The following is a 14,342-nucleotide window of genomic DNA, read 5'->3' on the forward strand; positions in this document are numbered from 1 at the left end:
CAGTTTGCAAATGACCTTTAATGGAAAAAAGATTAATTGTAGTGATTTTTTTATGCAGTTACAATATAAACCATGGAGGATTTTGATCCATTTGCTAGGACACTGAAGCCATTGTTGCAGTAACCTGTACATTGTTTTTTCTGTATTATCTAAAACAGTTGAACCCACTTGCATTAAACAAGCCAAAAAGTTGCTTGTAAAGGATGTATTTAATAGAATAAATCAATGTTCAGGGCCTGAAGTTAATGGATAACTATTTTTATGAGGAACTGTGAAAGAGGAAAGCTAGCAATTATCTTTGAATAACCTCTGTGTGAAGAATGGATATAACACTTGCTCTTAAAAAAAAAATCACATGCACTGTGATACCTGAGGAATACAAACTTAAATGTATAGGTGTAACAATCTCAAAATACAAAGTGGATTTTGCCATTTGGCATTTTGTATTTAAATTATTTATTTTTTTAGGCCTTGACTAATTATACATATTTACATACAGTATATGTATACACGCATAAATGTGATGAGAGAATGTGTACAAATGGCATTAACAAATTTTTCTTAATGGGGATTGTACAGAGGTGTTTATATTGAATAAAATAATGTAGGAGGAAAAAAAGTCAGCTGGCGTCTTTGCTTCTTTACTTGACTCCCATCCATGTGGCTGTTTAGGGGCTATTCCATACACACCGCTGTTATTAAGTTCTCAATGGAGGCCTCCACTCCGAGAATGCGCAACAGGCTCTGAAATGACTGGGGAGCGCTTTCTGCCACCTTCCTCTGGTCTAAATGTAATGCTGGGGGGAAAAAAATACAATACTGGTGTCAAGTGCATCTTCATAATACACACCTATAGTTTCAATGTCTAAATGTAGTAAATATGGAATTTTTTTTCCTTTAATCTTTCTGTGTGGGATTTGAATTTGCAAAATGACATCAGTTAAATCATACACCAATTGCCAAGGCTGTGTTACCCTTAAAAGTTACAAGATTGCTGTTACTGTACAAAATACTGCGCTGACAGTAAGTGAAGGGAGAGTGCGGCTTCATGGACCTCACAGTAGGTGGCGATGTGCTGTCAATCTCCAAGTCATGAACCAATCAAAAGACTTCTTGTTACAGCAAAAGTGCTGTCATTAAATCTGTGAGTCACTGAAAGCACATAAGAGCTCCACCTGTTCTGGGATTCATGAAGCCTCACTTTCCTGTCAAAACAAAAAGGGTGGTAAAACTTGGCCGCATAGCATTGAGGTTAAAGGACCATCTGCTGTCGTTGTCTTACACACAGTCGAACAGGGCTGTTCTTGCTCTTACCTTGTTCTGGAAGCTTTGTCAGCAGGTCTATCTTGGGAGTGACCACTCCTTCTTTTGTGACATTTATGCTCCAAACAATAGTCAGTGTGCACCTGATTCAGATAGACCTTGGTAAGTTTTCAATGTGCTGTAAGCAAAGCTTGTTTTATTCCTGACCTCAGTACTGAGCACACCATGAAAGGTGAATTAGTACAGAAAAATATCACAAACAGAAACAAAGTCAAAAAGTAATTTCGGCATTAAGATTAGCACTGCAGCTTAGCATGAAGTCAAAGGGGTATGTAAAACAAACATAAATAATGGGTATCAAATATAAGTCAACTGAAATGGATGGGGATATCTATAACAGGCAGTTGACAGGGGTGAATTTTATTTTATCCTTTACATGCTTTGAAAGAGCAGTTAGATGGCAAGTTAAGATCCAAGGACATCAATCACTTCACAGTTGGGCCTACATGGGGGGCAGAACTGTTATTTTTGCTGTTCTGCTAACTGACCGCTTGCTTTCTAAAACTTAATCTGGTGCACATACTGGTAGCTATTTTCAGGCAGGAACAATGGGTACAGTTTGTGGACTGACTGGATGAATGATTGAGTTTGAATGTATGCGATAGGGAGACTTACCCGGGTAGTTTAGGGTTATGGATCACCATGACTTCAGACCTGCAGCCCTCTGGGAGGCTCACTATGTTTGGGTATTTCTCCTACCATTACAGAAAGCAAACATACACGTTACGTTTCATAAGTGTGCACGAAACAATGTAACCTCAAACAGCACTTCAATTCTACAATTATATTTTTTTACTGATCAAGAAAAGGCAAAAAGCAAGAGTACAGGACAATGGACCATATGAGAGAAAACGGACTGGTCAATCCTCCTACTTTGTGCTTTGTCCTTGATTTTTCGTTTGTGACTACCAAACTCAAAAATATTCTGTTAAGTACAAAGAAATACTTAAATCTGTTTGTGAAAGCTATGAACAAACTGATGAGTAGTTCATGAACAGCTGAAGAGATGAGGAGAACAGCCCCTAATTTTGCTGTATTAAATGAAGTGACTGTCTCTAAGATAGATTAGACAAGAAACATGCTGCTGGTGCCAGGTGTGAGGCTACAAAGGTATAGTTCCACCTGGTAGGGATGTGGACACCTGGGAAGGATCAGACACACCATCAATGCTTTACTGTGGATATCTGAGTCCATTCTAATAGCCAGATATTAGCAAGTCACACTACACTGTAGAACAATCAGACCTGACTTCGGATGCTGTATCTTTGAATAAGGCATTTTACTGATAGGCTGATATTGAACCCAACTATAAATCGGTTGTTATAAATTGTGAGCAATCTCCTAAACACATCAAAAAACTTGAAAATGATGCATACATAGCAATTGAGAAAATGGTGATAAAAGTAGAATGGAGACAGTCTGGAGTGTCAAAGTCTAGAATGAATAACTTTCACCCAAGACATGCATGGTCCTTGCTGTTTGCATTTTGTACTTTCTGCAATTAGCTTGGGATCACCAACTGTACATTAGGCTTGTCTAACTGCAACAACCTCTGCACTGGTGAAGAAGCAAGACAAATGGAATCCTCCAACACGCTCACACATGGCCCATGGCTTTTGTTTTGCTGATGTTACGCAGGCAACTTGCAGGTGTCTGATGAATTGCAGGGTACCAAAGAGCAATGAGGTGAGGACGTCCTGCCTAACCCTGCCAGGATTACAAAGCCACATCCTGCTAACTAACCAGCTTCAAACAAAAGTGATAGTCTGTAGAAGTCTGCTAGGACTGCACAGTCAGCAAGAACACCTTTCCTGACATCCTCTTTACACAGGATTATATTTCTAAACACTGAAATGGATGTGGCACTGAAAAGCTAAATACAAGAGGAGGATTCAAAGCTACTGACATATTTGTTTTATGCCAGTTACCCTCCTTGTGTATGTGTTATCATTGTATTCTTAATGTCCTCCTTATGAGAGCATAAGTGTTCCTACAATTAAAGGGTTTTCAACAGTGTCTGGGTTTGCGGGAGATGCCAGAACACTTGGCGCCACAAAGTTCACCCCAGAAATGTGTAATGTGGAGGGAAAGTGAATTGCCAAATGCTGCTGAAATGTTCAGATCCTTCCTGGGCAAAATGTGGAAATGGAAACTTGTGGGTAAAGTAACTCCACTACATTTCAGAGAGCACAGAAAATCAGTGTGTCTCACGGTTTGGTACAAAACAAAACCTTAATCATATTCCTTTTGCCTTACACAACAGTCTCCTCAGTGTCAAGTATAGCTTCTCATTTATTTCCTCCAAACCCTACACTTGTGATAAACTCTGACACCAACCATCAATGACAATGAAATGAAATTACGTTGGGCTGTTATTGTAAACACTCTTAAGAAAGTGGGTGCTGACCTATTCTTTGAGGCCTATCAAGTATGTTTCATGGTATAATAAGCTACAGTATAATAATGCAGAAGGATGGAGAAGGTCAAAACAATCCCAGTCTTCGAGAATCAGTGGGATCACTGACTAAATGCATCAAATTCTGTGGCTCACCATAAAAACACACAAAAAAATAAGTACTAACTTGGAAAAAAACAAATACAGTCCCCCCTTTACTTACAGTCCCCTTTCCCATGAAGGATGAGGTAAAAGCTCCCTCATTCCCATAGAGTCTCAGAGATGAAGTTAACATTGGCCTCTTGGAGGTAATTTTAACTCACCGAGTTGCATTATGGAATATATATGCAATGCCTCATTATATAGTGAGAGGGCAATGGGATGTACCAGCTTGTGCTTACTGTAGAAAGGATATTACATAAAAAATCCTTCAGAAAAACTGCTTTATGGGTGAACAAAACAGAGAGTTGCTGCCCAGAACTTTTATAGCTCAATTGTGGTCTCTGGAGTTTCCTTGTGTCTTTTAATTGAAAATAAAGTGTTACATTTGGTGCCTGACTCCATTAAATAAAACTGATGAGTGAGCAGAACATTTACCGTATTAATGGGTTAAAGGAGGGGAAAAAAAACCCTGGGAGTTTTGTATTCTTGTATTCTTTCAGACCTCAGACCCCTTTTCAGGCCATAATTTAATTCTTGTTTAATTACCCTTTTATGTACTTATACTATGAAATACACAGCTCTGTCGTGAGCAAGCACGCAAGTCTGTGCAGTTATCCATTCCCCCACAATTGCTGCCAAAAGTATAACATTAAGCAGCTCAAGACAGCTAATTTTCACTATGAACAGGATATCAAATAAAAGGTTACCTCTCTTTTCAGAGGGTGTTTTTGAGTCTGTACCACATCTTTCTGTAGGTTTAGCCCCAGTGGGTCACATGACCACAGGCAGTTAATGCTGTGAATACAGAACCCCACACACACACAACCTTCGCAGTGGAGAAATGGGACAGGTTTTCATTGCTCGTCATTGTACTTCACTTCTAATGCAGGTATAAATCATATTTTACCTTGTGGTCTTTGCTTTGGGTCATAACTGCCACACATTTTTTCCATTTCCTTCCCTTATTTATTCAAAGAAGAAACTGCTGTTGCTATAACGGTGGCAGCCATAATTATCTCAGATGGTATTTTACTCTTATTTTCCTCCGTTTGTTTTCATTCTGAGATGGGGCACTCCAGGTAACTCTCAAAAAAGACCTCAATTCCATCAACAGAAAAACACATACCAAATATTATTTTAAGGTTGAAACAAGGTCTCTATTACCAAAGGTAAATGGGACAATGTTATGTGTGGGGTACAGAAACCTCGAAAGGAAGACTATATTGATCATTATTCACAGAAATGTACATCTTGGAACAATGAGTAGCAAAAGTTAAAGAGCAACAAACAAATATACATATTCATATTCATTCACGGCAACGCTGTCCAGATGTACTTTCACAATGCACATACATCCAAAGTTTCATAACAGAAAATAACAGACCATCCCAATTTATTGGATGGTATAATTTAAATAACACCATCTATAATTACATTTAAAAATGTCATTCAAGTCTTAATTTACCCTGCACATCTTGTTAATCTTTTTCATTTATATTTGCATAGAACATGGGACAAAGGAACATTATATCTATTTAGTCTATGTAGTTTATCAGTCTGAACCTCTTAGAGAGTGAGTACCATCTAAAGAGATCCCCAAGGCCCAGTTACCCATGCGCTGTACACAGTACAATATTCTCTTTGATTACAGCGCCTTCAGAATCACCGCTTAGCAGATAATTTACCACTGCTCCACGTGTGACAGACTTACAAGACTCTGTGTAGAAATATACCACACAATCTATGATAACTTGTCTTTTTTAAAAAATGAAGCCTGTGTTAATTTATTCAGTCATCAATCAGTTTATGTTTCTTCCATCCTCCATTGCTGGGATGTTTTTATTTGGCTAAGCTGTGCACATATTGTTCAGTATTTATTTCTGAAACTTACGAGAAAATAGTTATACTTCTGAATCACTGGCTCACATTTAATTTTGACTTCACCAGTTTTAACAGGGTGATGGGCCAATTCTGATAAGGCTCCATATGTGACAAGCAGCTGTCACATGATCTGGTGGCACATTTTCACAGTCCAAAAAATTCCAGTAATTTGACCATGGGGTGCAGTTCCCTGATACTTTGCACATCCATTCCCCATGCCATTACACAGACGCATGGTGGGGCGTGCAAAAGATTGCTTCTTCCGGTGTCTGCCTCAGCATTTGATTACTTTCATACTGTAGAGCAATGCACGAAATAATTTCAAGCATGAAAACATCATCGCTGCAAGCCTCCATGAACCCCTGAAATAGCGGTCCTTTTGTCACAAGTTATACCTTGCCTGTTAGCAACTTGTGAAAGCAGGCAAAGGTGGAGGAATGCAAAATACGGAGACCTTTATTCTCCTTGCGAAATTTACTGTTTTTCTTGATTGATTCAATTTCAGGTCTCACTCTTCACGGTTCACCATTTACACAGCTGAAACTAGCTATCTATCCTCAAGTCAAGGATTTTGGAACAACTGGCTGCTTGCAACTGTTAGATAAAGGCCAGGGAGCAATTCCAAGGCCTGACGATATCCACGGGAGTGGATATCCTTTAATCTCTTATGATTACCAACAATGGGAAACAGAGAAACTAGGAGCAATCTCAGCCAAATTGTTATGAATTAGTCATTATTTCATACTGGATCAACTGGAAAAGTCGTAATCAATGGCAAATTTGGCGTGAATTGACAGGAGAGCGCTCCATAATTTGAATATAACTTGATTAATACCATGGCCCCAATAAATTGAATTTTATGTGAAAAACAGTAAAAAAATTTGTCATCTCATTAAGAACCAACTGCCACAAAATTTGGTGTACATGGTACTTGGACTGCCCACAAAACCGGAAAATATTCTAGACTAAAAGTTTGTAATGTATGATTTTGGGTTGGCAAGCATCATGATATGGGGGCCAATCATAGTGTAGAAGTTAATGAGAAGAGGTATGCAAATGTGTGACTCTGCAGTATGTATTGTAATTTCGTTTTTTCATTATGTGCAGCTGACAGTCCAGTAGGGCATCTGTAGTGAATGCAGTGGAGCTTAGAAGCATGAGTGACAACACAAACATCTACTGGCTGAAACTACACCCTTGAGCCAAATACCTTTAGCTGGGGATCTCAGACTTCAGCTTTGCAAAGTAATCATGTCTCTTCTTGCACCTCTTTGATAGTGAGGGCCATGGTTCAAATACTACATTTACATTTACATTTACTTAAAGCAGACGCTTTTATCCAAAGCGACGTACAAAAGTGCATACAGTAAGTATAGCGACAGTACAGGGACAGGATGTGTACAGTTCCACAATGAGACAGTTCTCAGCTGAGAGCATCTGTTTGAGGACACAGATCAGATTTGTACAACTACAGCGTAGAGGGCAACTAATACGATACACCTTCAAACAGCAAACTTCAACAACTTCAAACTTCAAATACTACATAAAGCTACTGTGCACATTACCTTGGTACAATATACCCCAAGACATGTGCATACTTTTCCAATGTTGCAAATATACAGCCTGGAAAGTGCATTTTCGTATTTATGATTAAGAGGTTAAGAGGAAGTCATCTACTGTAAAAGACATGGCAACAACTATCAGACTTCATGACTGTATCTATTTGTACTCATTCTTAGAATGACAGTGGTGTAGCATGTTGCAAATAAACATTTTTAATTATGGCCACACGGTTCTATTCATAGGTGGGGTGGATAATGATCTTCAGATTATATCCTCAGAACCCACACATACCTCACATCTGATTGATACCTACAGGGTCAGTACCCCAACAGCAGATCACTTCGGAGTCTTTTCAGATAACCTATGGTAAGAAGACAAAAATGATTTCAACTCAGCTGTATTAAATGGCTTATTTTAATGCCCCGAAAAGAACGGGCAAATCCAGCAGTGCGATGAAAGTGTGAAATTCAGATAACACAACAGTGACAAAACACTTGCGAAAGTAACTGCAAGGCAAGAAAGTCCAGATGTCTGGAGAGAGTCTGACACAAATAGCAGCAGACGTAACACAAGTTCTAAATTAATGTAAGCGTTTTGGGCTGTAAAATCAACCCAGACTAAATAAAAAAAGATAAAGTCCAATCTGGAAAATTACTATTATGAGAGGTGAAATTCCAAAGAGCAAAAATCACTGGGTTTTGGATTGACCCACTGGAATATCATGTGATAAACAGTACTTCTGAAAACCATAATTTATATTCTTCTTGAGTTTTGCCAGATGTTAAGTACAACACTTTCTACTTCAAGATAATACTGTGTATTTTATATAAAATATTAGGCATTTAATCATCCCTTTATATGAAATACTGTAGGGACAGTAAATTCATTTTCCAGTCTTCCCCAACAGACATGGAAAATTTGTTTCCTCAAAATCCTTCCAGCATAAGAAATGTATTACACCGACATGCCCTCTGCAAGAGTGCGAAAGATGGTTATACCATTTCTTTTTCCAGAAAAAGAGAAGCTAAACTTAATGTTTTCATTCTTCAGTGTGGTCCATGATGTGAATTAAAAGTGATCTAAGGAAAGTTTCAGCAGTGAAAATATGGTAACGGCATGGCTAACTGGTAACTGGCCCCTTTCTGAGAACTAAAGGGAAAGTTGCCAGAAGGGCTGAGGTCACAACATGAGAAGTTGCAAGAGGTAGCTTGGAGGGACCCAGAACCCTCAAGCACAGAAACATGTGTTTTCATTCGATTTGGTAAAGCTTCATGTATTGAATTCATTACTGCAGATCTCACATTCAGAAATATTTGAGGAGTATATACTACTTAATAAGACAGTGTAGTCACACTTAAGACAAAACGAGTCATCAATGATTCACAGTTGGTCAGTTGTAAGCTACAAAATTAGAGAGGCAAGTGAAATTTGCCATGCAATACAACTGAAAAGGAAACCGATGATAAATCATATAATATACTCTGAAGCTATCATGATGATGCCCAGTCCTGCTAAACGTGCATTGATCTGTACAAGTTTTGTGACACCTCTGATTGACATAAATTCATGTGAACAGCCGAGACAAAAATACACACTTTATGGAGACTGTATTAATTAAGCAATTATTCAGGAAGGAATGTTTTACCATTTTTGAAGATATTAGATAAACACTGTCTGTAAAGCACTGCCTATTCTGGCAACTACTCCCCAGGAATTCTCAAGGTCATTTTTTCCTTTTCACTGTCTCGTGACCAAAACTGGAACCATATGAGTCTAAGCCACAAGGAGAGGGGAAAAAAAAAAAAACTCACACAAACACAAACACAGAGCCTCAAACACGGAGACTTGCATTGCGATTGAAGTCTGCTACGAAAGGGAAATTAAAAGATTATGATTATGTATAAAATCACAATTACTATTAAAGTTTCCGCTGAATTAATTAAGAAATAGCTGCAGTTGTCATTTTTATGAGTGTGGTCTTTTTTGGTTGCTGTAAGCGGTTTCCTTTTCCTGCTTTAAACACAATTTTGTCTGTTAATCAACAGCTATATGGTAGAGGTTGCAGTGTGGAGTAGGGGTTTTTTAAGTGATCTTACAACAAGAAGGTTAAATTCCCAGATAGGGCACTGCTGTTGTACCCTTGAGCAAGAGATTTAAACTGAACTGCTAAAGTAAATATTCAGCTTTATGAATGAATTAAAAATGCCACTAAGTCACCCTGGATAAGGATACATGTTAAGCAAATACACAATGCCATTTATGAACCATGAAGGGGGAAAAGACGCTTCTTGATTTGAGAGGATTTCTTTTGCATCAAACTAGTGTTACTCCTGCCCTGTTATCGCCATCCCCAGCGATAATCACTGAGGATGAAATCTGTAAGGATAAACTTTTTAATTAAAGGCAATGACAAGCACAGAATCAAAGGCTGCAAAGCCACCCCAAAGGACCGCCCATACACTGCTGCACCATAGTGGCACAGCTGGGTCAGAAATGATCCAGCACCAGAGCATCATGCCTCTCTACGCTGTGTGAGACAGTCAGCTGCTGTTGCTGGGATGGAATTCCTTCTTTCCCAATGGATGTGAAAAGACAACTAATTTATGCATAAATCTGGTACTGCAGACAATTGATGAATCAAAGGTATTGAAAAAAGAGGCTGTGGACGTAACTGTTTTTGTTTTAAAAAAAGAGAGTTCACATGTATATACTCTGAGGTTATGCTTTGAGGTGAATATTCTTCAAAACATTGTGTTTAAGGGCCCAAGTTGCAGTACCCTGAAGACTGATCAAAGGTTTTCTGCATAAATTTAATCTATCTTGCATAACTAATTGGACTTTGAAATGGATAAGTTTTTGAAAATGAGACCCAGAGACACTGACTAGAAAACACACTCACTAAGTCAATGGTGCTTACAAGGCAAATCTGAAAAAATTCTTTCCACTGTATGTTCAACAAAACACTTTTCTCACCCTTAGTGCTAACTCTAACTCTTTTACTGTGTGAAAGTATATGGTAACTCTGAGGCAAAACAAAGGTATGGGGTCATTCCTACACACTAACAAAACAAATATTTCCTCGTTAAAACGCTTCAAAATACCAGTGTGTTGTCCATGAAACCACAGTCCCTTTGTTTAGGGTGGATGCATACTGCGCTACCTGACCATTATTTCGGTGTCTAGCCCTGGAAACACATGCTGGGCCCCACGGTGCTGCACTTACGGCAGCTCTCCTGCAACATGGCCATTAAGGCGTCAGACAATGCAGTCAGGCTTGTGGAGCTGTTTGTCAGACAATGCTGTCTGGGTTTCTCGGAGCGGTTTGTTGATGTGTCAAACGCCATCACTCTGTGCTTCCAGGGTGAGTGAGGAATGTGAAGATGCTGTCAGAAGCCTCAAACTGTGTGCAGCTTAGTGTCCTTTTGAGGTTGGACCCGCCTGTGCAAACCCATTCTATCAGCAAGCCTGCTTTCTCACTATCCCTCTGATGAAAGGCCAGCTTTTTCCCTGTACATATCCATTCAACACAGCCAATACGTGGAAGTCTTGCCAAAGGCAGTGAAGAACAGAGCAGGGAAGACTTTTTTGCAACTCAAGGATGCATTTTGACTTTTCATTCATAATAAAAATTTTAATATTGCATATCACTATAATGATAGAGTGGTAGCTACCAGTACAATATTTGAATTCTCTAAACCCTACAGAAATAGTGCTGCATTAGATAAAATATAGAAATAAGTCCCCATCAACACTATAGATTCCAGACAAATGAATGGATGATATATTATTACCCTTCATATGAAAAATCACTTAGAAGCCATGAGCAGAATCTTAAATAAAAGCATACTGGTATGGAAAAATCTAGCTGGATGGAGTTTAAACAATATTCTGTAAAGGAAGAATGTGACTTAAACCAAACCAAAAGCATCTTTGTGGAAAAATAAGCTTCAAAATGGCAGTTGGAAAAAGCAACCCCTCAATCCAATGTCTGATGCATTTCTCACAGAGGTGATTTTTTTCAAACATGTGTAGGTTTTCAAGTGTCTAGATTTCTATAGGTCTGGTACACAAACAACACCATTTATCATAGTCAGACAGTCAAGTATTCCTAATTCATTTCATATGTTTCATTGAGATCACCATGGTCAATGGAATGCATGATCAATGGAATACATTTTCCAAAGAAATCCACAGGTGCCTGGGCAGTCCAAGATCACACAATGGAATGAACACACCACTTCACTTCCAGCTACCAGAGACAGAGATTCTCAACATGTGCATGTAATGTGATGAAAAATCCTACTGTGGATTAGGATTAGGAGAACAGATATGGAATCAGCACGCAAGTCACTCAACACCTCTTGCACAGGCAGGCATCAAATTTCTGCTGTGTAAAAAGCCAGTATCGATGGATGCCTGCCTATGCACAGGAAGGGGGGGGGGGGGATTTTGGATACTTCTCGAGAGTTTTACTCTTGACAAAATGGAGACAGCGTGAAGATCTGCTGTGTGGCATGTGGTGGCAGGTGTGTGCGGGGTCACAGACAGGAGTGCCAAGCAGACACAGCTGTGCATACCACGGGACTGAGTCAGCAGGGTTCCGCCCTTCACCTGATAACAAGAGCGCACAGAGTCACTGCACCCTCCCAGGGCACTGCAGCCAGGACATTGTAGTCACGACAGCGCAAAATCAACACGGCCGAGCCTCATTTGATATAATCTGGTCCCCGTGATCTCACTTTCAAATACGTTCCTCCTCTGCTCTTGCTGTTTGCTTCTGACAGGCGCTTACACTGTCTGAGGCGAGTCCAAGTCACACCGCGGAAATCAACCAACATGTCCAATCTCTGACTCATAGATGGGACAATCGTAGATAGTGGAACTGGGGTCCATATTAGCTGGACAGGAAAGCATGAGCTTCATGATTTCTATCTTTGACAGGAATCAATCAAGGACATCAGGAGTCTCTTTGAAAATCCTACTGGAGGCACAGCAGTGGAAAAACACAGGCACATAAACCATCTGCCAAATTTGGGTATAAGTCTGGAATGTTCTGTATGAATACAGTAATATATACCTTTTCCTAATTACCTGTGACATTTGGGTTAAATTGTTTGGACAACACCCTGTTCCAACCAGAGCCATTTCTGAACCCAAAGGGAAGTATGGAAGGACCAAAATTAGTTTCACTTTGTCTGCAAAGGCCATTAACATAGTGAAGTGTACAGCTAATTTCCTGTAAGTCCTTAAATCATAAAAATGGAACTCTCCTGGGGGACTCATTTGTCAACCAGTATGTTTACAGTTTAAACACAGAACTGACCGCCTATTTAAACAGATCACCTCTGTTTATGACGTTAATTATCCTTCCCGTCCCTCTATCAATCTATTGCTTTGATTGGTTTAAGTTGGACGGCTTTGAATTTTTCCACTATACCTAGTGTGGAAAACTGGACTGCACTAAATTCACACTTATAAATCCTGCGGATTGCCCTGCCTTACAGAGTCTGCAAAATAACAGTCAGTTACAAAATTCCAAGCCCCAGACTCAACTCTGTTATGCCCCTTTAGCGCATGAAATGATCAGGCCTTTAAGCACATTCAAGCACAAGAAACCAGTGAGCCGAGAGTACAAAAACTCCAAGGCACACCGAATAACTTCCAGAGACAGGGGTTCGTGTGAGGACTTTCCACTGTATGATGACATACGTGATTTAAAACACATCAAACAGGGGAGAGCTTGCTTAGAGACTTCCATAGGGGTGTGTGTGACTGATTTCCAAAATGGGTGTGATATATTGAGACTGAACACAATGTGAGGAGGCTATGATCTGTCAGGCGAGCACAGTTTAAATGGAATGACAGGACAAAGAAAGATGACCCCCTTAGTTCTAAACCACTGGGCCATGATCTGTTCTGAATTAAACAGCATCTGCCGTTCTTCAGTCGCCTGTCCATAAAGCCCTGGTGTTATTTCCTGCACTGAAGCGGAAAATATGCAGAGGCTATGGACAGAGTGTTCAATGATACGTGCTGTCCAAAAACAAGTTAATAGGCATCACGCCACCTGAGGCAAGCTAAATAGAGAAATGTACACTATAAGGTAAACCCTATCTCTATCCCCAATCAATCATGGTACAGCCTGTCAGCACTCCGTGTTGGGTTGATGCATAATTGTTGTTTCCCCAACAATGGTGATTCTAATCAAGCAATCAAGCAAGCAGATCTGACATATCATAATTTATGAAACCCATTATCAGTGAGCATTGCTAATCACTCAGATACGAGGTGCCAATGCGCTGACTAAGGGTCCAGCTGACCAGTGAAAAAAACAAATGCATGTAGGCCTACATAAAGCCAATAATTAATCGTTATTTAAACTCTTTCAAATACAAACTGCAAAGACCATGACTTCATGGACAATGCTACAAGCATGGATTAGCCTAATTAGTAATGTGTTCTGAATAAATGTACAAAAAAAGATTAAGATCTATCAATGTAATAGTCTCTAAATTGACATGTTAGGGTGAGGATAAAGGAAGGACAGGAAATGCCCATAGATCTCATCACAATGGTTTCTAGAAAGGTACACTTCTGCCACGATGATAATTCTCTTCCTTCAAATTTTCTTTACCCGATCAGTATAGTTAATTTTACTAAAATTTAGACCCTACTCATCTAAATCAGAGGACTTACATGTGCAAATATTGTTTTGAAAAGTTAAAAAAATAAAAATAAAAAACATATTCTGTTTCTATCAGGTTGGCTTTATATATTAGGGGTATATAGGGGAGTAAACAACACCATAACAAAACAGAATACATGTCATTCCAGTCTTCATGGTCGCCAGCCAACTTTGTTCCATTTTCTGGATGAATCCGGAAGACTGAAAACAGCACAGTGGCAGGATCAGCAAACAGCAGCGTTCTCAGTCCTGCACGACTCAGAGACACGCAGGGTGGCGGGTCACAGTGAGTGATGTCACAGTGAACAGACGCTTGCAAGATGTGAACAGCTG

General features: G+C 39.5%; 1 protein-coding gene across 1 annotated transcript in view; it reads right to left on the reverse strand.

The window, feature by feature from the left end:
- Positions 1–532: 532 nt before the first annotated feature.
- LOC118779598 (centromere protein P) overlaps positions 533–14,342 on the reverse strand; it is an 86,834-nt gene continuing 73,024 nt past the window's right edge. The window contains exons 7-9 of the mRNA XM_036531771.1: positions 1,939–2,018; positions 1,315–1,406; positions 533–797 (exon numbers count right to left, since the gene is read on the reverse strand). Coding sequence (XP_036387664.1) covers positions 676–797; positions 1,315–1,406; positions 1,939–2,018 — 294 coding nt within the window. The 3' untranslated portion in view covers positions 533–675. The remainder of the gene's footprint in view (positions 798–1,314; positions 1,407–1,938; positions 2,019–14,342) is intronic.

The sequence above is a fragment of the Megalops cyprinoides genome, chromosome 6 (assembly GCF_013368585.1).
Source record: "Megalops cyprinoides isolate fMegCyp1 chromosome 6, fMegCyp1.pri, whole genome shotgun sequence".
NCBI lineage: Eukaryota > Metazoa > Chordata > Actinopteri > Elopiformes > Megalopidae > Megalops > Megalops cyprinoides.